The 25,803-nt window shown below is 37.6% G+C and overlaps 5 protein-coding genes across 5 annotated transcripts in view; 1 reads left to right on the top strand and 4 right to left on the bottom strand.

Annotated features, from left to right (window-relative positions):
• The window catches only part of LOC120416162 (GATOR complex protein WDR24), a 32,691-nt gene extending 23,184 nt beyond the window's left edge, over positions 1-9,507 (top strand). The window contains exon 4 of the mRNA XM_052710530.1: positions 9,381-9,507. The gene's annotated coding sequence lies outside the window, so the exon portion shown is untranslated. The remainder of the gene's footprint in view (positions 1-9,380) is intronic.
• LOC120416161 (proton myo-inositol cotransporter hmit-1.2-like) overlaps positions 1-14,602 on the bottom strand; it is a 33,396-nt gene extending 18,794 nt beyond the window's left edge. The window contains exon 1 of the mRNA XM_039577842.2: positions 14,192-14,602. The gene's annotated coding sequence lies outside the window, so the exon portion shown is untranslated. The remainder of the gene's footprint in view (positions 1-14,191) is intronic.
• On the bottom strand, positions 10,270-11,633 carry LOC120416166 (opsin-1-like). The gene has a single exon (XM_039577846.2). It carries the CDS (start codon positions 11,467-11,469, stop codon positions 10,348-10,350), a length of 1,122 nt encoding a protein of 373 aa, XP_039433780.1. The 5' UTR covers positions 11,470-11,633; the 3' UTR covers positions 10,270-10,347.
• Positions 14,603-18,108: 3,506 nt separating the features above from the next.
• LOC120416164 (opsin-1-like) lies at positions 18,109-19,661 on the bottom strand. The gene is made up of 2 exons (XM_039577845.2): positions 18,798-19,661; positions 18,109-18,737 (listed from the first exon to the last, which is right to left on the bottom strand). Exons 1-2 carry the CDS (start codon positions 19,512-19,514, stop codon positions 18,333-18,335), a joined length of 1,122 nt encoding a protein of 373 aa, XP_039433779.1. The 5' UTR covers positions 19,515-19,661; the 3' UTR covers positions 18,109-18,332.
• A 3,301-nt stretch (positions 19,662-22,962) lies between these two features.
• Positions 22,963-24,456, bottom strand: LOC120416145 (opsin-1). The gene is made up of 2 exons (XM_039577822.2): positions 24,282-24,456; positions 22,963-24,222 (listed from the first exon to the last, which is right to left on the bottom strand). Exon 2 carries the CDS (start codon positions 24,200-24,202, stop codon positions 23,087-23,089), a length of 1,116 nt encoding a protein of 371 aa, XP_039433756.1. The 5' UTR covers positions 24,203-24,222; positions 24,282-24,456; the 3' UTR covers positions 22,963-23,086.
• Positions 24,457-25,803: the final 1,347 nt, after the last annotated feature.

The raw sequence follows: 25,803 nt of genomic DNA, 5'->3' as shown, positions 1-25,803 counted from the left end.
AAAATTCTAAAATTCTAAAATTCTAAAATTCTAAAATTCTAAAATTCTAAAATTCTAAAATTCTAAAATTCTAAAATTCTAAAATTCTAAAATTCTAAAATTCTAAAATTCTAAAATTATAAAATTATAAAATTCTTAAATTCTTAAATTCTTAAATTCTTAAATTCTTAAATTCTTAAATTCTTAAATTCTTAAATTCTTAAATTCTTAAATTCTTAAATTCTTAAATTCTTAAATTCTTAAATCCTTAAATTCTTAAATTCTTAAATTCTTAAATTCTTAAATTCTTAAATTCTTAAATTCTTAAATTCTTAAATTCTTAAATTCTTAAATTCTTAAATTCTTAAATTCTTAAATTCTTAAATTCTTAAATTCTTAAATTCTTAAATTCTTAAATTCTTAAATTCTTAAATTCTTAAATTCTTAAATTCTTAAATTCTTAAATTCTTAAATTCTTAAATTCTTAAATTCTTAAATTCTTAAATTCTTAAATTCTTAAATTCTTAAATTCTAAAATTCTTAAATTCTAAAATTCTTAAATTCTTAAATTCTTAAATTCTTAAATTCTTAAATTCTTAAATTCTTAAATTCTTAAATTCTTAAATTCTTAAATTCTTAAATTCTTAAATTCTTAAATTCTTAAATTCTTAAATTCTTAAATTCTTAAATTCTTAAATTCTTAAATTCTTAAATTCTTAAATTCTTAAATTCTTAAATTCTTAAATTCTTAAATTCTTAAATTCTTAAATTCTTAAATTCTTAAATTCTTAAATTCTTAAATTCTTAAATTCTTAAATTCTTAAATTCTTAAATTCTTAAATTCTTAAATTCTTAAATTCTTAAATTCTTAAATTCTTAAATTCTTAAATTCTTAAATTCTTAAACATTGGGGTCGTTACCCTGTTCGCAGCAACATCGCCTGTGTTGATGCTCCGCGATTTTTTTTCGATTTACGGTGAAAGTGCGTTGTATTAATCGCGAGTTCTTCCCCGCACGATGGGCAGGAACACCCGCGGCCGTGGCAGCTCGAGTGCACCTCGAGGACGTGGCCGGGCCAGTTCCTGCAGCAGCATCGGAAAGACCTCCTCGTCTGGCTCCAAACGGTCAACAAACCTGCTGAAGCTGCCATCCAACTTCGTACCTGCCCGTAGCCCCATACGAACGCGTGGATCGGTGGCACTCGGTAAACCGGATCAACCTGGAACTAGTGGATTGTCCACCATCAAGCCGGGAACTTCCTCGACGACGACGGTTCTAACCTCAAACGGATTCGCTGTGTTGTCTGATGACAACAATATAGACGACGACGACGACGTCAGTGGTGGCGATGGTGTTACTACTACACCGTCGCAGGCTAAGGGCACCTCCACCGTGGGGGAGCAAGTAGGAAAAAAATCGAACAAAAAAATGCCACCGATTACAGTGCCTGGTCGCCCGGCTGTTGAAATCGAGGGGGCATTAGCGGATGCCGACTGTCAATACCTCATGCGTATTAACAAGTCGTCCGTAAACATCATCACGCGAGATCGTCCGCGTTTCGAAAAAGTACAGAAAACGCTGAAAGATGCAAACATTCTGTACTACACGCACGATTCGCCGGAAAACCTTCCGGTCAAGGTAGTGGTGACTGGGTTCTCCATCCTAGTGCCACCCAAGGAGTTCGTGGATGTAATTCTCGCGAAAAAAAATATTTATCCGCGAGAAGCTAAAGTGCTCTCGCATAAGGTAACCGAGGTCGGAGACCAGATTCTCTGGCTGCTGTACTTCGAACGCGGTTCCGTTAAGATCCAGGACCTGCGCAAAGTTAAATCGCTGGAAGGATTCATGGTGAGCTGGAGATACTTCAGCAAGCGGCCTTCCGATGCTGCCCAATGTCACCGATGCCAACGTTTTGGACACGGATCTCGGAACTGCACTTTGGCGCCGAAGTGTGTCAAGTGCAGCGCAGCCCACCTCACGGCTGCATGCACGCTGCCCAAGAAAGCATCCCTGGGAAAGGACAACCAAGCCGAGCAGAACAAGCGGAACGTGAAGTGTGCTAACTGTGACGGTAACCACACTGCCAATTACCGCGGGTGCACCGCTAGGAAGACCTACCTCGAGGCGCTGGAGAAGAGGAAAAAGCCAGCACCACATTCCTCAAGGACTTCGACAGGTCAACCCTCGACCGAACCCCGTCAAACGAATCCTCCTGGATTCGGGCGTACTTACGCCAGCGTGGCGGCTACCGCAAACGGTCCAACCCCGGACAGCAACAGTGATGGTGATTTATTCACCCTCACTGAATTCCTCTCCCTTGCGAGGGACATGTTTACGCGACTCAACACTTGCCGAAACAAGCTGGAGCAGTTCTTCGCGCTGCAAGAGCTGATGGGGAAGTACCTATGCCCTGCATAGGTGCAAGCTCACACACTGTGGAACAGTCTTCGCCTTCAGTAAAGAACTGATTTTTTTTCTGTGATATATATTTAAGCTTTCCTATCCTCCTTCTCTTCCATAGTAATAGTAGCAGTTATTTTAGAAAGTTTTTTCTGCTCTCGCTTAACCGACTGAAACTGAATTTATTTCATCCAATTGATTATATTTGAATTTATTTGTAGTTGTAAGGATCTCCAAAACTCTGCATTCTGTTATTAGTTAAGCAAATTGTATTCTGATTAGTAGAAATAAACATGAATTGAATTGAATTGAATTAAATTCTTAAATTCTTAAATTCTTAAATCCTTAAATTCTTAAATTCTTAAATTCTTAAATTCTTAAATTCTTAAATTCTTAAATTCTTAAATTCTTAAATTCTTAAATTCTTAAATTCTTAAATTCTTAAATTCTTAAATTCTTAAATTCTTAAATTCTTAAATTCTTAAATTCTTAAATTCTTAAATTCTTAAATTCTTAAATTCTTAAATTCTTAAATTCTTAAATTCTTAAATTCTTAAATTCTTAAATTCTTAAATTCTTAAATTCTTAAATTCTTAAATTCTTAAATTCTTAAATTCTTAAATTCTTAAATTCTTAAATTCTTAAATTCTTAAATTCTTAAATTCTTAAATTCTTAAATTCTTAAATTCTTAAATTCTTAAATTCTTAAATTCTTAAATTCTTAAATTCTTAAATTCTTAAATTCTTAAATTCTTAAATTCTTAAATTCTTAAATTCTTAAATTCTTAAATTCTTAAATTCTTAAATTCTTAAATTCTTAAATTCTTAAATTCTTAAATTCTTAAATTCTTAAATTCTTAAATTCTTAAATTCTTAAATTCTTAAATTCTTAAATTCTTAAATTCTTAAATTCTTAAATTCTTAAATTCTTAAATTCTTAAATTCTTAAATTTTTAAATTCTTAAATTCTTAAATTCTTAAATTCTTAAATTTCTAAATTCTTAAATTCTTAAATTCTTAAATTCTTAAATTATTAAATTCTTAAATTTTAAATTCTTAAATTTCTAAATTCTTGAATTCTTCAATTCTTAAATTGTTAAATTATTAAATTCTTAAATTCTTCTAAAATTTTATAAAAGATGTAAGAAAATTTGCTTCAATTTTTTTGATCTACGCTTTGGTAAGATCATCGAGTATGAACTGTATCTTGAATTTAAAACCTCAAGATCGAGAATTTATTACATTTTTTTTTTCAAATTTTATTATTTTGATATTTAGATTTCATTGATCTTAATTTCAAAATGTTGTAATTTTTTTTTTTTGCCAAAATGTTTGTTTTGGATTTTTTCTCTAGTTTACCTAATCCTAGCAAAAATACATTTTCAGCGTTTCAAGATTCTGCGTTCTGAGATTACAAAATTGAATTTATTATGAAACTCTTTTGTCTGTTTGTCGCAAAATTATTTTTCATAAAATGACGCGGATTTTGCGCGGATTGGGTTTTGGGATGGCGCGGATTTTTTTGATTTCTCCTTAACAATTCTGAATAAAGGTATTTGAGAGTTAAAGAATTTATAAAATATGGTCTCTTCGGAAGAGTTGTTTCCAGCATCCGAGATTTCATAGGGATTGTACAACTACATTTTACATATTTTCCCCAAACAACATTCAAGGAGTTACAAGGAGGAGTTCCCGTGGTCAGATCGAGCTTAAATTTGGAATCTGAGTAATTCTCGCTGAAAGTGGACCACTATTTACACAAGGTGCTCAAAAATCAAAAGCAATGTACTTTTCCAATAGCCCCCACCAAGTTATGAAAGAAACCATGTTTGGTTGGTTGAATTTGTCCTCACCTCGGCGCCACGAAGCTAAAACATTTTTTTTAATTGGTAATTTTTTGACTTAGGCGCGTCTACAAAATTGCTAATAACTTTGCAAAACTTCAACGAACCCTTGATGTTTAGGGGTGTTTTGGAAAGGAAATGAGCAGAGCTTTCGAATGCACTTGTCAGAAAAATACCGTTCCATACATTTTTTAGCCATAAAACAACAATGTATTTTTAAAAGTCATTTTTGAAGGCCGGCGCCCCGCTTTATCGAAAAACTGACAAATCCATTCGAAAGCTGCGACGATTTCACATAAAGTACCAATAAAGCTAAGGTGTATGTTCCTCCTATCTTTTTTAATCTTATTTTGATTCTGAGAGCGCAGCGCTCCGTTCGTATTTCGGGCGCCCAAAATGTTGCATTAGCTTGCCCCAATTTGAGGTTTTGTCAAACAATATAGGTGCTCACTTTTAAAATGATAGTTTATTATCCAAGGATCAAGATGCACTATCGATAATTGACCAATATTTAAGGTTTTGGGTTCTGCCAGGCAATTTAATGTCGAAAAGTTGTTTTTGTTTACTTTTTTTGTTGTTAAATGCTTATTTACAATTTGGTGGACATTTTTACAATAAAACTAATGAATGTAGCATGTAGGAAATTTCACCACGAACATTTTTCTAGAGGAGAAAACGTAATTTCGATACTCCAACGCAAAGATATTTGAGTTTCAGTGAGAAAAAAAGTGCCAATTTTACAAATTTCCCAGAATTAACAAGCACGGCCTATTATTTACATGCGGCATATGTTTTGGAACCCAAAGTATGGTTTCTTACAGTTATTTAGGTAGCTGAGTTCAGATCTGCAATCAAATTTCAGATAAACAGTGAAATTTCGTTATTTGTTGTTATATATATTGTTAAGTTATTTACGGTAATATGCTGTAATTTTAATCGCTAGTGAATTCGGTCATATTTCATCTTTTGCTCACCTTTAATAGATATTTTACTCACGGATTTTTTTATGAAGAATGTTTTTTTTCAAGTTCTGATTGTTTTGAGAATGTCAGAAAACCTCGTTTTGTGATTTGGCTGGTTTCAATGTCAACTTAAAAATAAATGAAAACTTTAGATTTTTAAGGATTTTTTTTTATGATTTCCATAACTTTGCAAGGAATAGAAAAATCTCTCCCAATCATTTTCACTACATGCAAATAACATTTAGGCGTGGCTCAAATATCACTGTTCACTGTTTATCTGAAATTTGATTGCAAATCCGAATTCAGCGACCTAAATAACTATAAGAAACCATACTTTGGGTTCCAAAACATATGCCACATGTAAATAATAGTTCGTGCTGGTTAATTCTGGGAAATCTGTACACTTTTTTCTCACTAAAACTCAAATATCTTTGCGTTGGAGTATCGAAATTACGTTTTCTCCTCTAGAAAAATGTTCGTGGTGAAATTTCCTACTTGCTACATTCATTAGTTTTACTGTAAAAATGTCCACCAAATTGTAAATAAGCATTTAACAACAAAAAAAGTAAACAAAAACAACTTTTCGACATTAAATTGCCTGGCAGAACCCAAAACCTTAAATATTGGTCAATTATCGATAGTGCATCTTGATCCTTGGATAATAAACTATCATTTTAAAAGTGAGCACCTATATTGTTTGACAAAACCTCAAATTGGGGCAAGCTAATGCAACATTTTGGGCGCCCGAAATACGAACGGAGCGCTGCGCTCTCAGAATCAAAATAAGATTAAAAAAGATAGGAGGAACATACACCTTAGCTTTATTGGTCCTTTATGTGAAATCGTCTCAGCTTTCGAATGGATTTGTCAGTTTTTCGATAAAGCGGGGCGCCGGCCTTCAAAAATGACTTTTAAAAATACATTGTTGTTTTATGGCTAAAAAATGTATGGAACGGTATTTTTCTGACAAGTGCATTCGAAAGCTCTGCTCATTTCCTTTCCAAAACACCCCTAAACATCAAGGGTTCGTTGAAGTTTTGCAAAGTTATTAGCAATTTTGTAGACGCGCCTAAGTCAAAAAATTACCAATTAAAAAAAATGTTTTAGCTTCGTGGCGCCGAGGTGAGGACAAATTCAACCAACCAAACATGGTTTCTTTCATAACTTGGTGGGGGCTATTGGAAAAGTACATTGCTTTTGATTTTTGAGCACCTTGTGTAAATAGTGGTCCACTTTCAGCGAGAATTACTCATCTATTCCAAAACACCCAAATATCTAAGTTGATAATGACTTTTTGAAAAGCTCGAGCAGTTTGTATTTTGTTTTTATAAAATGATTCGTGTGAATGATCGTCTATAGGTTCTGGTCAAGGTAAAAACCATTTTTTTTAAATTTTACAGCAAAAAAAAAATTTATATTTTTTTAAGAAGATGTTTTCCAGAAAACTGTTTACTTTACATACAATCCTTGTTGAAAAAGACCTAGATCTTTTTTAAAACCGTAAACATTAACTTGAAAAAAATTCATTTAATTGTACATTTTCTTAGTTTCGCAAAAGGCAACAATTTTAAAATTAAACATGACTTCTTACTTTAATTCAAATTTTCAATTGTTTTTTTGAAAACTTTTAACTTTAAATTTTCTGAAGTGAAACTAACTAATCGCAAATTTGAAATTTGCAACAATTGAAATTATTAATTATTTCAATTTTTTAAGGACCCTAAGCTATTGTGTTTATAGGACCCATTCAAAAAAAAAAAACAAAAAAACCTCTAGATTTTATGGTTGCTCATTTTGGATGTTCGATTAGAAAAAAATTATTGACAAAAAAAAAGTTTTTAAGTTTTTGCAGAGTTTATGGTTAAAAAAATCAAAATAAAAAAGTCGTTGATTTTTTTCAATATCTTAAATTTGCAATATTCAAAAAGGAAAATGCATGAAACCATAAAAACGCTCCAAACAATATGTTAGTAAAAAATAGAAAATAAAAAAAAAATGGTGGTCTGGAGAGGTCAGGGAAAAGTCAGGGAATTTTATTTTGGGATTTGGATCGACACCATGATTTAAGTCCAATTATTCATCTACGGAAAACTATCTAACTTTAATCAACAACCTAAACTAAACTGTCTGAAAGAAAATTTAATCTCAAATCCCCGAATGTTTTATTATAACGCCAAATAAGGTAAAGGATCTTGTTTTTAAACCAGTCTTGCCGCTTCCAAAAACCAATAAACATAAATGAACAGTTCATAAGTTGAACACTAGTAATTAAGACGACTATTTCATGCCATTCATTTCATTAGGGCATAGAGCTTTGCAAACAAGAGTGCATCTCTATTATACCTTATGTAAACTGTCATTTGAGTGAAGGAGACACACTCCTGTTCACAAAACCCATGCGCCCTTTTGAAATGTTAGGCTCCATTTGATCGTCAAGGCTCCAGTAGACCCTCGATTCGCAACAATGGTCGATACAACCATAATCCGAAAACCGTTAGTTCAACAGATTAACGAATTTTGTCCGATATCATCGCACTATTGATTGACCGAGACTCTATGGAAATTTTGACATATCAAAATGCAACGTAATAATATTTTTTTTAAAATAAATTTCAAAATCTATTCTATCCTACAATGCCTAGAAGAGGCCTCTGTTTCTGTTGTGAGTAAGCGCTGGTTTCAGAGTTCATTTTTCAATTTAAAAGGGGTGGGAGACGACTAATTTGCTTCATGAACTCCTACTCGGCCTTGGGACCACCTCTTAAGACACTGATGGCTCCTAGCTAGGAATTAAACCTAGACACAGCGTCGAGGCCCGCTTCGCATGGCAAAAATGTTGGCTGGGGGGAAGTGATATTATCACGAAATTTTATTTTAAAGCCAACATTGCTAACGGCGTCGAGGTCCTTACTCATGCCCAAGGGTTTTCAGTGGATAAGACTTCTATTTTCATAAAAATTTGAAAGTTTTTTACTTTAATGAACAATCAGTTGCACACTGAAAAGTTTATTTCATTTTGTTTAGAAAATCGTTTACTTTTGGGATTAATTTTTATAAGCATTGCAATTTTTGAAATTGCATTTTCAATTCTCAAAAACAAATTTAATACTACAATTTTTGGAAATTCAATTAATTATATTTATAACAAAAATCATGCCATATTGAAACAGTTCTTTCAAAAGAGCGGAGTTTAAAAAAGAACCGCGGTTCTTTTTTTGTGAGCCACGGTTCGTTCGCTCTTTTCAGTGAACCGGCTCTTTGAGCGGTTCGCTCTTTTTTTGCCCACCTCTAATAAATACCATAGTGATTAAAACTCCAGAGTATTTTTAAATGACAAAAATAATTTTCTTGCAAAATGTTTTTATTTTCTTTTTTTGGTATGCAAAAGCTTACGATGACTTACAGGGATAAACGACAAATCCACGTAAAGAATGCATGCACAACTGGATACAGTCCAGACACGATTATCCGAAGGCCTCGGAAAATTTTCACTTCGTATTTTCGGATAATCGAATCACGAAAAATATTTTTTTCGTTGTCTTGTTTTTGATTGTCGAGCTTGAGTATAACCCCTAAGCTACTCTAAAGTGATTCACTGCCCATGTTCGCATAAATGTCCCATATGCAAAAACAGTAAGCTGGGAAAAACGCAAAACAAGTTTGTCCCACACATAAGGCTACGTGTTAACTTTTAGCGAAAAAACAGGATTTCCTACTGATTTTTAGAACAAAGTACTGAATGTCGTAGGCTCTTTTGAAAGAGCACACGATTTTGAATCAAACTGCATCAATAATGCAAAAACGATGAAAATGCATATGGGACATTTATGCGATCAGCGGCAGTTCACAACTTTTAAATTCAAGATGGCGGCCAAAATGGTGGTGATGAAACATTAAAAAAATGCATTTGTTAATTTTAAGGCAATATAAACTACTCAAATTGGACTAAAATGGGGTCGCAGAATTCGAATTTGATGTTAAAAGCAAAACATTTTTTTTGTTGATGATTCGATTATCCGAAGTCCCATACAAACCTTCGTATAATCGAACTTCAGAACTTATAATCAAAACTTCGGATAATCGAGTCTGGATTGAAGTTGGAATCTTTTATCAGTATAAATGTATGTATAATATCTTTAAAAATATCACTTTTTTGATCAAACAATTTATCAAACGTTCTCAATATTTTTTACAGATTCTAAATTGAAAAGGAAAAACAAACTAACTAAACGTTTGCTTTGTCATGCAAAATGTGTGTCGATCCCACTATGCCGTGATCACTCGTGATGGAAAAATGAGGAAGTTTTTTGCCGGCCGCGGCCTCGTGCCCTCGCTGCACCAGCATAAGTCCGTGCAAAGCGACTCAAGACATGCGCGGAGGTGACAAGCGACTTCAACGCCGGCGAAACAAAGTGCAATGTTTACACTTCAAGTCTAAAGAAGTCCAAGGTTAAACAAAACGGCTCAAAGGATTGCATTTTTATTTTGAGGTGCCAGAAATAGTAGTTCAATATGCACGATTTCATGGTCACAGCGGGTTTGACTAGTTGCTACATATTCATTCATTGATATTTTGCTAGTTGCTGCCCATAGATGTCTAGGGCATGAGATAATATGGAGATGCGATGCGATACGATGACTGGCGCGTGTCGTTAGCTCAGCTGGGAATTACAGCTGTATCAGGTCGGTATTGATGGTTGGGATTCCACAACTCAACTGGCTTAGCTGCTCGGGAAAACTTTTCCGTTCTGATTGTTTTACTCGTGTTGTTTGTAATACCGATTAGTCGTGCCACGCGACACACACTTTAGCGGACAAGCCTCCGCATGAATGGGCTGAATAAAGTAGCGTTTAGGTATTGATTAAAAATGCAAATATTGAACGCATTTTTGCACTTCTTTTCATTGCACTTTGGACACAATATGTACAACAACAAATTAGGTGAGAAGCTATTAAATGTGGTTTGTTTGAAGTGTCGCTAAACTCGCAGTTGACTCATTTAAAGTCGATGGGAATTACAGACTTTCCCAGAATCAAGATTAGTGTGGGATTTTTGCGGTCGTAAATTGAAAAGATCTTTGGCGTACTCTTCACTTGCATTTATTAACGAAAATTGACTAGAAACTAACAGAAAAATACTCGAGACCGTTACAACGTGCAGCTTAAGCCGAGGGCTTCTCCTCGTTGACCACGGTGGTAGTGCCGGAGGTCACCGACTGGCTGTCGTCGACGGCATCCGTGCAGGACAGCGACGGGAACTTCTGGTACAGGGCAGCACGGTACTTTGGATGGCTGATTCCGTACACGATCGGGTTGTAGACGGCGTTGGCCTTGGCGAACAGCGATCCCCAGATGGTGGCCAGAGGGGTGATCGGGGCCGCTTTGAAGATTCCGGTGTAGTTGATGATCAGGTATGGAGTCCAGGCCATGAACCACAGGGAGATGGTGACGAGGGCGACCTTGGCCAGCTTCATTTCGGTGCTGGTGTTCTGGGCTTCCGACGATCGCAGCGAAGCTACGTTCATCTTCTTGGCCTGTTCGCGCATGTTCTTCTCGTGGGCGGACACGGCCTTGATGATGAAGATATACGAGTAGATGATCATCAGCAGAGGTGCAAAGTAGACAAAGACCGAGTATACCAGGATGTACGAGCGGCTCAGGAAGGTGTCGGTCAGGTAGTCGGTTCCGCAAGCGCTCATGTTACCCTCGGGGACATATCGGTTCCATCCGAAGAATGGAGGGATAGTCCATGCCAGGCAGGAAGCCCACACGAGGAAGATTCGCAGCAGGGCACCGTTGTTGGTCATCGGCTTGGCCGAGAGACCCTTGACGATGACGTTGTAACGATCGAACGCAATCAGTGTCATTGACCAGATGGAGACGCAGCCGAACAGGGATCCCAACATGCCGTACAGTTCACAAGCAAACGGTCCAAAGACCCAGGTCTCGTGGTAGCAGTTGATCACCATCGGCGGTCCCATCGTGAACATCATCAGGAAATCCGAGAAAGCTAGATTGACCACTAGCAGGTTGGACGGGGTTCGGAGTGTCTTGGTGTTGGTGAAGATGTAAACCACGCAGCCATTTCCGACCAGTGAGATGAAGCACAGGACAAAGATCGCGAATCCGAGGATCGAGTGCCACAGCGGGTTCATCGGCGGGAACTGGTACCAATGGGCGTCCACCATATGCAGCATATCGGCCGGAACCCGGTCCACTACGGTCAGGTTCACCATCGTTCCCAGTCCGGACTGGGCGGCATTCCACGCTGCGTACGATGCCATTGTTGCAGATCACTTCCGTTGAACTACCACTCTCTACCACCAAGGAACCGGAACTAGTCGAAGAAAATCGCCTTTTTCAGCGAACTACTTCAGACTATCACAAAAAGGACTACAAACTCTTAGCACGGCAATTGATGTTGAACCAAAGAACAACTCGATTCAATGCCGAAATTCGCCGGACTTTTATACCGAGGCGGGGCCCGTCCTGTAATTAGATTAGGGCCGTACGGATAATTCATAATTTCATAAGTTAATCCCTGCACGGCCAATAGTCCGCGCGGTGGTTCTCCTTATGTAAGTCGTCGTATTTACTAACGCTCGCTTAGAACGTTTATTGACCGTGCCACGTGCAAGAAATGAATGAATGAAATCGAACAAACTTGAAACGCAGTTTTAGAAGGTTAGATAGGGTATTTTAACCATTAGTGGACCCCCTAGTAGAGCCGAAGCACATTTTTCACAAATTTTCAATATTTTAAGCACTTTTTCATAACCCTTTTTACAAAACATTGAAATCTGAAGTCTTTTGAACAATTTTGACTATTTGTTTTATCAGTTATTTGTTTTTGAGCATAAAAATAGCCATTTGAAAAAAAAGTTTTTTTTGCCTTGTTATGGACCCCCTTTTCCTATAGTGGACCCGGGTCCATAATTCGATTGTGGACCCGGGTCCACTATAGGCAAACTGTTATTTTTATACCAAATTTAACCGATATTTGATGTTATGATGCATGGTGTAGGTCTAATGATAGATATAATGAATAAAAGATGGATTTTGCTCACTTTTCGTTATGAACAAATATGTTTTGTTTGGCTTTAAACAACAAAAAACCTAACAGACATTTAAAAACATTTATTTCCGAAAAAGATCAGAGAAAACGTTTCAAAAACCACTATAAACATAAAAATAATTAAAAAAAAGTAATCTTGATGCAAATTTTTCCATATTAATTACATAAATGGCTGACCGAAACTAAATAATAGATTTGTTTACAGTTGCTGATAAAATCACGCATGTTTATTTAAAAAAAATGTGTTGTTATTGATTTATTATTGTAAAATATCATTTTAAACTGCATATATGTTGCTTCAGTTAAGTACAATTAACTATAGTTTTGATTAATTATAAATTCTTACGGCTTCAGCATTATTGATACTTTTAACATGAAAACAGTTATATGTATACTCATTATTGAAAAAATATGCGTTTAGGTTGATAACAACAAGCATTTATTGTATGTTTTAGAGAAACTTTTGCTTGAATACACAGTTTTCATCATTTTTTTGAAGGTTTAATTAACAGGGGTCCACTTTTGGAAAAGTTTGGATTTTCGTTATCCTATATTGGACCCCCATAATTTTTGCTAGAAAATTGCATTTCTTCGCTTTATTTGAGTAAATATCCTTAAACTTACATTACTTCGACTTGCTGAAGTTAAATAATCAGTCAAAAATTTATTGGATGGTTAATTCAATCATAAAATAGAAATGCAGTTTTGTTGTGAAAATGCTAGTGGCCATGGCTGATTTCAGATGTCGAACTCAAAACACTTATTTTGGCGAAAAGGACAATTAAATGTCAGTCAACATTGTTTTAAATGATGCTGAACATGCCAAATAAAAGATTTGTAGACAAAAACACGCTTGAAATTGTGATTTTATTGAATTTTTCATCAAAAACCCTTCAGAGGGTCCACTATAGGAAAGGGGTCCACTAATGGATAACGTACCCTATTGAAGCTCTTTTGACGCAAGAAGAACCTGGTTTTGTGCTGGACCGTTTTTTTTTTTGCATCTCGCTTTGTGACGTCAAAACAGTGGACGAGCCTCTCTTCTCACAGAAAAAAATGTAAATTTACAGGACACTGAATAGATGTTTCACACGTAAACATGCTCGATGTAATTTTGAAAATTGATTTAACTGGCTGTTTTCCACGTAAAGAGCCAAAATGTAAAATGAAATTAAACGTAATTGCCAAAACTGATTTAAGTGAAAATTTTGGCAATGAATTTCATTAATTTGAATGCCCAAAAAACATGTAAATGTCGAAACGATTGTAAAATTTGCTAAAGGGACCATCCATAAACCACGTGGACACTTTAGGGGGGGGGGGGGGTAAGCGATTGTCCACGCTCCATACAAAAAAGTTTTTTTTTGTATGGGCAATTGTCCACGAAGGGGGGGGGGGGGGATAGTCCCAAATGTAAATATTGAAAGCATTCATTTTTGTCACTGACAGAAGGCAAAAAACAAAACAGCAATGCTGTTTGTTTGAGCTGGTTTGTTTTAGTTCGGACCAGTCGCTCGTCAAATAAAGTGTTTTGAAATGATCGAAATGCAATTCGGGTGCAGTTTAGGTTCAGAAAAGACGCACTTGGCCAGGGGCAAATTTCAGACCGATTGAATTTGCCGAGTAAGGTAATTTATCAGTAAAAAATAACAAGCAAAACAATGTAAATAGCTCCAAGCCGAAGTGTTGACAAGCTGTCCATCCTGCTCACGACAGTTGTTGTTTGCATTTAAAACAATCAGAGTAGATTATTTGTTTACCTTCGTCGTTGGCTCATTTACATTGTTTTGCTGGAGTTCTTTTGCGACAAAAGTTTGTTTACATTAGAAATGTACTTTTTTGGGTCGTTTGACGGAATTAACTGGGTCCGGACATAATTCGATGTCAACTTTCACTTTAAAAAGGCAGGTTCCTGCGTTCCTTGTTCTTACCCTGACGTGAGGAGTTACATGACGCAAGTTTTCTTTGTTGTTGTTGTGCGTTCCCGAGCACAAAACAAAGCTCCTTGAGGGTGCCGGGTTCGGATGCAGATTTAATACTTTGCCAATGACAGCATCCTCAGCTACTATGGATGGAAAAGCTGGCGGTACGTTCCGGTGCCCTCGTCGACTAAGGGCGGTTCAAGCTCGACTGGGTCGTGCTGGTCTAGCTGAACAATGTGACCAGTTGATTGCCCTGCTGGAATCCATGCAGCTGTACTGCAGGCAGGCGTTTTTGATGTTTTCCGGCCTTTCACGTATGTTGACGAATGAAGTTTTAATAAATTTTCACAATATACAAAGAGGGGCTTTGCCAATTATTTTTGGTCAATTTTTTAAACACAAAAACATTGAAAAAATCATACGTCAAAATGATGCAAAAAAATCAAACGTCAAACGTATCCCGGTTGCTACACCCTTACCAAAAATCATGATTTTTTGAGTTCCAAATCCCACTTTTCATACGATTTTTTGAGTTCAGGTACTACAACCATAAAAATGGTTATATGGGTAGAACTGAAAAAATCGTATGAAAAGTGGGATTTGGAACTCAAAAAGTCATGATTTTTGGTAAGGGTGTAACACTCATGGCTTAGCTAACACTCTTAAAGAATGATACACTTTTTTCTACACGTGTATTCTAGTACCTCCCTCAAAATGTAATTGGGTCCTAAAATGAAACATAAATTGACGATTATGCTTTTTACAACGATAAAACTTATTTTTATCAACACAATAATACCATAGACTAATAATTAGTCTATAATAATACTATGTACAACTAAAATTTCTAAATTAATTTTGAAAAATTAACTTTGCAATTCGAAATGATTTAAAAGCTTCTTTTCTTACCGTTGTGCAAAAAAATCAACTGTATACTTAAGACTCAATTCAGAGTTTGATTTTGTCCAAGCTGGGGACCAAATTTGAGATTTTTTTCTACCGATTCAAATTATGTCAATGTCACTCCTGCGATCAAATAAGTAAGAATAGGAAAATTGAGTTAATTTTTCGTTTCGCTCATGTTTCAGTAAGTTTTAGAAAAATTTGGGAAATAGCATGTCGTTGTCATATTAGATCTTTGATGTTCAATTACAGTTTATTAAAAACGTTTTCAAGTGAGAAAGAGTAATAAATAGCCGAGTAGGAAGTGAGCAAAAAAGTTTCCATTAATAATTTGGCTAAAACATGTGTTAAAACCAACTAAGAAAATTTTCAAAAATGATACTATAGAAAACTAAACGAAGTATAAACAAGTTACATCATGACAATCTTGAGTAAATTTATCAAAACATTGTATTTGAAAAGAAGAACGATGAAGTGTATCGTGCTCGTTTTTAATGTAATCATCAACTAACTTAAGCAAGATGATTTCTGGAGTTTTTATAAAAGGTCATATAAACAAAGTTTTTTTTTTGTATTTTGGATGATTTAAAATTGCCTTGATTCAGGGTTATTCAAAAACACACAAAAAGCAAAAAAACAAAATTTTGTTTATTGTACCTATTTAAAAGAAAAAAAACTCTAGATTTGTTTTATTTTTGTTTTTTTTTATGTTTTTTAGAAAAAGAATCAACGTTTAAAAGTTCAGCAGTCTGCAAGTACAAACACCTAAACTCACAACCTCGAAACGCCCAGAAAAACTTATCAGTGTAGCCGAGCTCAAAACATACGTTGCCAGATTTAGCAAACTTAGACCGGTCTCCCTATTTAGGGTCTCCAATATGACTGTCATGAACGTATCTAGAGTTTTTTTTTTAAAGGACTTATAAGCTACTAGTAGACAGCTGTCTTTCATATGGCGTCATCCATAAAGTATGTCACGCTCTAGGGGGGGAGGGGGGGTCTGAGCAAGTGTGACATTGCATGTTATAAGTATAGGAAAAGCGTGACAAAGGGGGGGAGGGGGGGGTAAATTTTGGCTGATTTTTGCGTGACGTACTTTATGGATGAAGCCTATGTTTATAGGACCTTATCAAAAAAAAAAGCTCTGGGTATGTTTTACTCATTCTAGTACTTCACATAAGAAATGTTTATAATGCTTTATGTTAATCCTGCTGCACCGTGTACTGCTTGTTTATTTTGTTTCATTCATTTTGAAAAGCATCTGAAAAGCGATCTGTCAGGTCGACATATTATCAGTTTGGTGAACAGAATGTTACGATAATACATTTTTAAGTGATAATTTCTTTAATCCGGTTTGAAAATTCGTTCGACGTACACCCCGGGATGATGTGAAATAAAAACATTTTTCTGCGTTTTGTAAAAGACGAGTCGTAAGTAAGCGATTGGGTTATAAAAACATATTCTTAATCTAATCAAATGCTTCCACCTTAGTCATTCCATATGATGCCATCGGCGATCGACATCGACACTTTCTCGACACCCGCAAGCTTATGAATTCCTTCAAAACGGACTCGGCGGATCAGATCCGGAACTTGCTGGAAGAGTAGATCAAGCAAAGGTTCGGTGGCGTCATAATGCTCGCCAGCTCTCTCACCAAGATGCACCTCACCGAGGATTTTCAGTCCCCGGGAAGTAATGGCAATGGCTACTTGCAAAAACAGGTTCCAGTGCACAATTTAAAGCAGCGGTCGCCGGTGGACAGTGTTTCGGAAAATGCCGTTCCGACACTTGAATCGTTGACCGTGCAAACACCGACCATGTTCGGCTGTTTGGAGTAAAACGGTGGCGGTAGCTGGTGCAGAAACAGTCAACACTAAGTCAATGGTATGTTTTTATGCAATATAGTTAGTTGTTGCTGAATTGCTAATGTTTGATTGCTCTCCCTCTCTCTCTCTCTCTCTCTCTCTCTCTCTCTCTCTCTCTCTCTCTCTCTCTCTTCCATCTTCTGGTTCCATAGGCCGATATGCCAACGCTGAAACGTGAACGTGAAAACCAACAGAAACCGGTTGCTGCGGCAGATGCCTTGCCTTGGTTGTACAACGACGGCGAACAGTCGTCTCCAGCGGCACTTTCTCGCTCGATCGTCGAGGAAGTGCCGCTGGAGAATCGCCGAACGACAACGAATGCGGACAGCAAGAACACCCAGTCGCAGGATGAGCTGATGCAAGGCGGCGAAGGACGCTTTAGATGATCCAAGTTCAGGGCGCCTACGAGGAACAGCTGGGAGCCGACGGAAACATTGCGATCCAGCCATCTCAAGAGGATGAATCGTCGGTGTTGGTGACGTTTACCACGTTCAAGGAAGTGGCGATGGCCAGCGATGCGCCGCAGGTTCAATTGCAGATGCAGGAAGCCGAAGGTGCTGAACAGCACCAGCATGTCGAGAGCGCTGGCGACCAGGAACTCGCGTCAGCTGATGACAGCATTGAATGAATTAATCAGGTACAGTTTCAGTATAATATTTTGAAATTTCTACTCAGATCTTCTTTAGTTTTATTGTGAATCAAATGAAATCTTGTTAGAATACGTTGCATTCCGCAAAAACGCTTAACAAAACCATGAAGGAATATTATGAGTCTCCGTTGGATCTAGATTCTGATGTTATTTTCTACGCCTTTCGCTTGTTTCTAAGCAAAATCTTGCAAAAGCGATTGAAATTTACATCTGATTCTAGATTCAACGGAGTAAAATTTTTTTTCACTTTGGTAAATTTACGTAAGTTTCATCGGAAATTTACATGATTTTTGAGCACAGTTTGTTCGGCAGTTTTACGTCGGATGTCATTTAAATTTAAAATGAATTTAATGTAAATTCGCATCATTAATGACGTGCACTTTTGGTACATCATAAATGATGTAAATTTACCGGATTTTTTTTTTCTGTGTAACGAGTTCTGTTCCCCATTGAGTTATAGGTTTTCCCAATTTTGGAATGGGTTGGCATGTGATCAATGGAGTTCAACATTTGTTTGCTGTTTTGGTAATAAATATTTATTTTATTGCTATCACTACTCAACTACTGTCACATCAGGAGATCATCATAAAAGAGGAACAAGGACACAAATTGGCAAGTAATGCACTGTCAATAGTGGCATCGAACTGCAAAACTTGGAATGGGTTTGTGTCCCGATGGTTTGCTAAGTTAAAACATGCATGAGTCTAGTCTTCATTTCCCGATTGCGATGAGCTTAAGCGTTGTTGTTGTCCGATGCGACAGTAGCTCCGGAGGCCACGGACTGATCGTCGCTGACAGAATCAGTTGAGCAGGCCAGAGACGGGTACTTCTTGTACAGTGCTGCACGGTACTTCGGATGGCTGATTCCGTACACGATCGGGTTGTAGACGGCGTTGGCCTTGGCGAACAGCGATCCCCAGATGGTGGCCAGTGGGCTGATCGGGGCCGCCTTGAAGATACCGGTATAGTTGATGACCAGGTACGGCGTCCAGGCCAGGAACCACAGCGAAATGGTCACCAGCGCGACCTTGGCCAGTCTTATTTCGGCACTCTGCTTGGCGGCATCCGACGATCGCAGCGAAGCCACGTTCATCTTCTTGGCCTGCTCGCGCATGTTCTTCTCGTGGTCAGCGACAGCCTGGAAAACAAGGGTTAGTTATTGATTATTGATAGCCGTACTCCACCAACTATATTTTACCTTCAGGATGAACGTGTAAGAGTAGATGATCATCAACAGAGGCAACCAGTAGACAAACAGCGAGTACACCATAATGTAGGAAGTGCTGACAATATCTTGGGTAAGATAGTCAGTTCCACAGGCGGTCATGTTGCCCTCGGGGACGTATCGGTTCCATCCGAACATCGGAGCCAGGGTCCAGATCAGTGCGTTAGCCCAAATGAAGGCGATCTTCAGCAGCGCATTGTTGAAGGTCATCGGTGTAGCGGACAGGCCTTTCACGATCACGTTGTAACGATCGAAGGCGATCATGGTCATACTCCAGATCGACACGCAGCCAAACAGCGATCCCAACATGGCGTAAACCTGGCACATCAACGGTCCAAACACCCAAGTCTCGTGATAGCAGCTCATCACCATTGGCGGTGCCATCGTGAACATCATCAGGAAGTCGGAGAAGGCCAGGTTGATCACCAGCATGTTGGACGGAGTACGCAGCGATTTGGTGCCCGTGAAGATCGAGACGACACATCCGTTGCCGATAACCGAGACGCATCCCAGCACGAAGATGGCGAATCCAAGGATAGAATGCCACAGCGGGTTCATCGGCGGGAACTGGTACCAGTGCGCGTCAACCAGATGCAGCATATCCGGCAAAACTTTGTCCACAACGGTCATGTTACTCACCGGCCCTGATCCCCACGAGAGGGCCATTGGCAGAGATGGTTCACCCAACATTTTCACTGATTTCTCACTTTTTTCCTTGGAAAACTGAGAAATTTGAACTGTTGTTACAGGTTTCTACACTTTTTTTTTTCTTAGGACTTCGCACACCCTGGGGCTCTTCCGCCGAATCTCGAGAGCGACTCGAGTCCAGCCTTGGCGGCCACTGACTATTTATACGGTTACTCCTTTCACGGACCGGTTGCTCCGGTTGCGCTTACGGTGTAAATTAGATTAAATCGTCTCGGGTCGTCCAACGGGGAGTTCTCCGTCGCGAAATGAGTGCAAAAAGTCGCGGGATAAGTTTTGTGTTTCGGGACTTTTCACCCGTCTGTTGCCCCTTCTTCAACAAAATTAAAGTTAATAGCATTTAGAATAGGAAAATAGTATATTAGACATACCTAAACATACATTTTTGGCTGAGATATGAATCTCAGACAAAAAGACGCAAGTTTCACTAAAAAAATAACGGTTAATTTGAATATTCAGAAATTCACCACATCAATTTTAAATTCACCGGTTGACAATTGGGTACTAAAGCCCTATGTGAATTTTTATGTACAAAGGTAAAAAACACGATTACTTAACCATGTTTGATCACTTTTTTTCCTTTTTATGCAAAAAAATAAAATAAAATAAAAAAAGTATTGACAAGACAACATTTTTTCGATGGATCAACTATGGTCCCCTTGGAACGAGCTGTCAAGTAGGACCTTTTCCATCAAAAAGGGCCGTGAAGTTAATTTTAAAAAATTGAATTAAAAATCCATTTTAGATCCTTTGCGGTCGTTCAAAAGGTCATTGTACTCAGAAAAATAAGCTTTATCGTTGTGTACAATAATATCATAAATTAAAGCTTAATTTTAGGACCCAATTTGGGATATGGTTTCACGTCTGATTGTCTGTCGATTAATTATATCAATATTACACTGAATGATTACACTCAAACCCCGATGGTTTGACACCAACTGTTGTCAAACGAACGGGGTCACGTTTTAGTTTGACACCCCTTTTACACGGAGTTCACACACACTACTAAACGTTTGTTTTGAAAGTGTGCGTGAGCGCCGTGTAAAAAGTGACAGTTCGTCACTTTTTAGTTTGACTTTGACCAACCAACGGGGTACAAACTAAAAAAGTGTCAAACGAAAAAGTGACCAACCACTGGGGGTTGAGTGTAGTATGAACATTGCTTCCATTTTGACTGTATCTTAGTAAGTCTTTGAAAAATGCAGTACATTCAACATACACGGATAAGGAATCGGTTACCCGAGCTCGTACTTCCTCATTCCTATACAGCAGCACTTGGGGTTGCACTTGTTTTGGCTGCATGTTTTTACACATTTTTTTTCGGTGGGAATTATCACCACATTTTCACCAACCATGCCCTTTAAGCCTATTATCCTAGTGGAGTGGCTGGAAACGGTAAATTCACACGGGAAAATATGCAGAGATAATAATTCCGCCGCTAATTACAATGGTCCTTATACCTAGGGCATTGGGTGCGGGGTGTTTTGAACCGGGCAGGTCAGTCTTTTGGAAGCAGTTTGTTCGTAAGCAGTCGGCCGTTGCGGTTCATTGATTCAGCAGGACTTCCACAATAAATAAGCAGGTGCTTTACTGTGCTGGTGGGTGATCAAAAGGTTTGTTGCGTTCTCTTTGATTTATGGAATTTCGTTCAGTAGCATTATCGGATACCTGGTGGATTATTTATGTAATTCTGGATCATCCAAATAAACTAACCCTTTATCCAAGTATTTAAGGTCGGTAATACGGAAAGACCGTTGCCATAAAAAATGTAGGTAACAGACGTATGTAAAAATGTACAAGAAATCGTGCCCCATTAATCGCAAGAGCCAACTCCGCTTCTAGACGGGTTGGTTTCAAAAATGGCAAAAATACTTTTCATTAGCTCCCAGATTTCCAGAAAGTTTTGGGTTTGATGATTTTGCTTGCTTCATGTGACTATGGCAATGCCCTAAAAAAACTGTTTCTAATATCAAATTTGGTCACATTTTAATCTAATAACTTTGCATGTTTGCCGAAATTTTTGTTTTGTCTCAGATTATGCTTTGTCACACTTTGTTGCGACCGAGGTTGCGACTTAATTTAAAAAATTTGCCTTACTACAAAAATCGAAATAGGTTTTCTGCCCTTTCAAAAGGTTACTCTTGATTCTACTAATTCGTAATTATTTTTATAAGGCTTTCTAGGCCCAGTGAAAAAAATATAATTTAACCCAAAAATGACGAATTTCTCGTCACAGTGTCCTGATGCAAACAATGATCGAGCTCGAGCTGTCACAGCCCTGCGAAGTATGTTGGCTGACATATCGGGCGGTCAGTCAAAAAAACCAGCTAGAAGTTGCCTGACAAAAAACTTTTGCTAGAAAGAGATAAGAAACCTGATGCAAACAATCGTCCAGCTGTAATGTAAACATACTTTGAATGTATTGGTAAATTTCTGACTAGAAAGCCTTATAGAAAAAAGAAGAAATTCCTTGAGAAATTTACAAAAAAATTAAATAACTATTTTAACATTGAACATTGCAGCGAACCAAAAGTTTCCGAGATATCGCGAGTTGAAGGCTAATTAGATGACACTGAGATAATAATAGTTTATCCAACAAGTTGCAAAAACATGATTTTTTCAGCACGAGTCTTACATTTATCCAACGAGGTAAGGTAGAGATAAGTAGGCCGTTTCATTGCTAAAGAATGACAGAAAAGTAATTAGTTTAACGACGGAATTGAAAAACAAAACACTTTTCATGAAATTTGAACTGCAACAGATTCAGCCATTTGCTGTGAAATTTTCTCAGTTCATCGAAAAATCTTTGGCAGGGGTGCTTTTGCTACAAAAAAATATTGTTAAATATTTTGAGAATTGTTAAAAACTGAACTTTGTTTTACAAATTTTACCATGAAATAAAAATTTATTTAAAAAAAAGTTTTGTATGACATTTTGTTTTCATTTTTAAATGAAATCTTTACCTCTCATTTGTTTCGTTATTCGGACAGCTGTTTCTTGACCCCTTGCCTTTGGAACTGAGTATTGGGCGATAAGGTTAAGCACAAATTGTCTGTAAAATAAGGCCCATTTAAATTGTCGTTTGTAAAAACAAGGTGGGTTTAAATACTCTGAAAATGTTTTTATCGGAACGCTGGGACAATTTCCAACAACAATGAGCTATTGGATTAGATGGTTTGATAGTTTTGTGGTCCCATGGAAACTTGATTGAAAAAATAAATAAAACAAAAAAATCGCACTCAAAACTTTTAATGCATGCTAAACAATCTTTGGAAATTAAAAAAAAAAGTCAAAATTTGGTCAAGCGCGTGATTGTTGACGATCTCAGGCACGGCCGTACCTAAATTGTAGGTGTTCAGAGTAGGAGTAGTTTAAGAAACTGCATTTGGAGATGTGAAAATTTAATATTCGGATAAAAATAAAAAAAAATACCTCCGTTTTAATCCATTGATTATTTCATTTGCTTCTATTTTTTCTATCTAATATTTTTTTTTCTAGCAAAGATCCAGCAATCATTGCCAAAATATCACCGTGTTTGTCCTATCTCACCTTTGTACTTAAGCCTTCTCGTCGGAGGCGGTCGTCGCCCCGGAAGCAACCGACTGGGTGTCGTTGGAAGAGTTGTCTGACTGGCACGACAGTCCTGGGTACCGTTGGTACAGAGCAGCACGGTACTTCGGATGGCTGATTCCGTACACGATCGGGTTGTAGACGGCGTTGGCCTTGGCGAACAGCGATCCCCAGATGGTGGCCAGTGGGCTGATCGGGGCAGCCTTGAAGATTCCGGTGAAGTTGATGACCAGGTATGGAGTCCAGGCCATGAACCACAGGGAAATGGTCACGAGGGCGACCTTGGCCAGCTTGATCTCAGCGCTGGTCTGTTGAGCTTCCGACGATCGCAGCGAGGCAACGTTCATCTTCTTGGCCTGTTCACGCATCTGTTCCTCGTGGGCAGAGACAGCCTTCAGGATGAACGTGTACGAGTAAATGATGGTGAGCAGAGGCAGCCAGTAGACGAAGACGGCGTAAACGATGATGTACGAGCGGCTCAACCAGGTCTGGGTCAGATAGTCAGTTCCGCAGGCAGTCATGTTACCCTCTGGGACATATCGGTTCCATCCGAAGAATGGGGCCAGAGTCCAGAAGAGTGCGAAAGCCCACACGAGCAGGATCTTGACCATAGCACCACTGTTGGTCATTGGCTTGGCGGCAAGACCCTTCACGATAACATTGTATCGGTCAAACGCAATCAAAGTCATGGTCCAGATCGAGGCACAGCCGAACAGCGATCCCAGGCAGGCGTACAGTTCGCAAGCGAAAGGTCCGAAGCTCCAGGTCTGATGCCAGCAGTTGATCACCATCGGCGGTCCCATCGTGAACATCATCAGGAAATCGGAGAAGGCTAGATTGACCACTAGCAGGTTGGACGGGGTTTTGAGTGACTTGGTGCTGGTGAAGATCGAAATGACACAACCGTTGCCAATCATCGAGACCATTCCCAAACAGAAGATGGCAAATCCGAGGATCGAGTGCCACAGCGGGTTCATCGGCGGGAACTGATTCCAGTGAGGGTGAACCATGTGCAACATATCCGGGGATACCATATCGACGACGGTCATGTTTCCATTACCCGCCTGATAGGCGTCGAAATGCGGTTCAACGAATGCTGCCATTTCCTCTGATTGGTGAATTTCTGTTGGGATTAAAGAAAACGATTAAGCAAACATTCCATTGTAATTCATTTAAACATACACTTTGGAAAAGTAATTATCTCACAGCGTCTAGCGGCTTTTCTAAAAGTTTCAACGGTTTTAAGTTAAGCTGAAGAAAATCGTCGTAAAACGAACTACTTCAGACTTAAGAACTGCACTAGACTGTAATGTTGGCTGCGGTTGGTCTACCCAAAGCAACTCGTTCGTTTCGGGGCAATCCTTCACTTTTTATAGGTGCGCCTGGGCTCGGGTTCTAATTAAATTACGGCTGTGCTTTAAACTTAGAGAAAGGCTTTTTCCCGTGCGAACTTCTTGCCGTTGCCGGTCACAAGACGTTGGCATTTTAATCCTTTGCGCCAGTCAGCTGAGGAATGCAGAAATCGATATGAGGAATCCCTTTGGATGTGACCCAATTTCAATTGAGGTCTGTTATTTTCAATGAGAATTTAGCATCGTTCTAAAATGCTCTGAATTTAATTTCATAAAACGAATATCTGCATCAAAATTTTGATCTTGTATCTTTTATCAACATGTGCCGGTTGAACCCTTCTCTATTACATTGAATTTGAATCTCGAAGGAAATGACGGAATTTTATGGTCTACAAAAGTATGAACAAATTGTACAAATTGTTGATACAATCGTTGATCAAGATGACGACTTTAAGCATTTTTCGTTCGACAATATAAAGTTTGCTTCCGTGACTATATTTTGATAACACTACATGTTGTTCTGAATAAGTGCCCTTTACAATTGTTGGTACTTTTTAGCACCGGAAAATTAACGAATGCATCACAAAATTTAATTTTGAGACACATTTGATTTGTCTCGATTAAAAATTATTTCAGTGTCTCAAATTTTAAATAACGTTAATAATGTACTTTTAAATCTTAATATATTTTTTTGAATATCTAATTTTGCTTTTTCTAATTTTTTTTTCTTACTTCTCATTGTCTGATTTTTCTGAAATTTTCGAACTTTTAAATTTGATATTATTTTTTTATTTATTATTAGTAACATTTTTTCAAATCCAGCGCCGTACCTAGGGGTTGGCACAGTTGGCGACCGCCAAGGGCGCCAGCCCTTGGGGGGCGCCGAAAACGATGATTGTACAAATTTGTCATGTTATTATAAAATCCTAGAAAGATATTCAGAACAAAAGGGGCGCCAAATTTTAAAGTAGGACTACAAAATAACTCGATAATCTTGGTCGGAATATTACAAATATTACTTATAACACTTGGGGCGCCAAAATCAACTATTTCAATAATTGTACCAGAATTAAATTTAAAATTATATTCTCTCAATTCATTTATCAAAGGGGGCGCTTAAGTGGCAAAAATTTCAGGGTTTTATAACAATTCTTTGAAATAGCTAGAGATTTTATATTTCAACTACAGTATATAAAATTCAATTGAAATTTCACCATTTTTTCCAGCATCAGGAACCATTAAGCTTTTTTATGTTTTAAAGTATTTTTTTATATAATCAGCTATTTAATTGAAATTTACACATTTCTATTGAAAATCTGAAATAAAAAGAATAAGATATTTCAAGTTTAAAG

The sequence above is a fragment of the Culex pipiens genome, chromosome 3, assembly GCF_016801865.2.
Source record: "Culex pipiens pallens isolate TS chromosome 3, TS_CPP_V2, whole genome shotgun sequence".
Lineage (NCBI taxonomy): Eukaryota > Metazoa > Arthropoda > Insecta > Diptera > Culicidae > Culex > Culex pipiens.
The sequence above is the reverse complement of the archived record's forward strand: the minus strand, read 5'-3'. Positions and strand labels throughout refer to the sequence as shown.

Coding starts and splice junctions, on each gene's coding strand:
- LOC120416166 (XM_039577846.2), bottom strand. CDS start 11,469: ATGGCATCGTACGCAGCGTGGAATGCCGCCCAGTCCGGACTGGGAACG.
- LOC120416145 (XM_039577822.2), bottom strand. CDS start 24,202: ATGGCAGCATTCGTTGAACCGCATTTCGACGCCTATCAGGCGGGTAAT.
- LOC120416164 (XM_039577845.2), bottom strand. CDS start 19,514: ATGTTGGGTGAACCATCTCTGCCAATGGCCCTCTCGTGGGGATCAGGG. Junction 18,738..18,797: donor CTTACACGTTCATCCTGAAG/GTAAAATATAGT, acceptor CTTGTTTTCCAG/GCTGTCGCTGACCACGAGAA.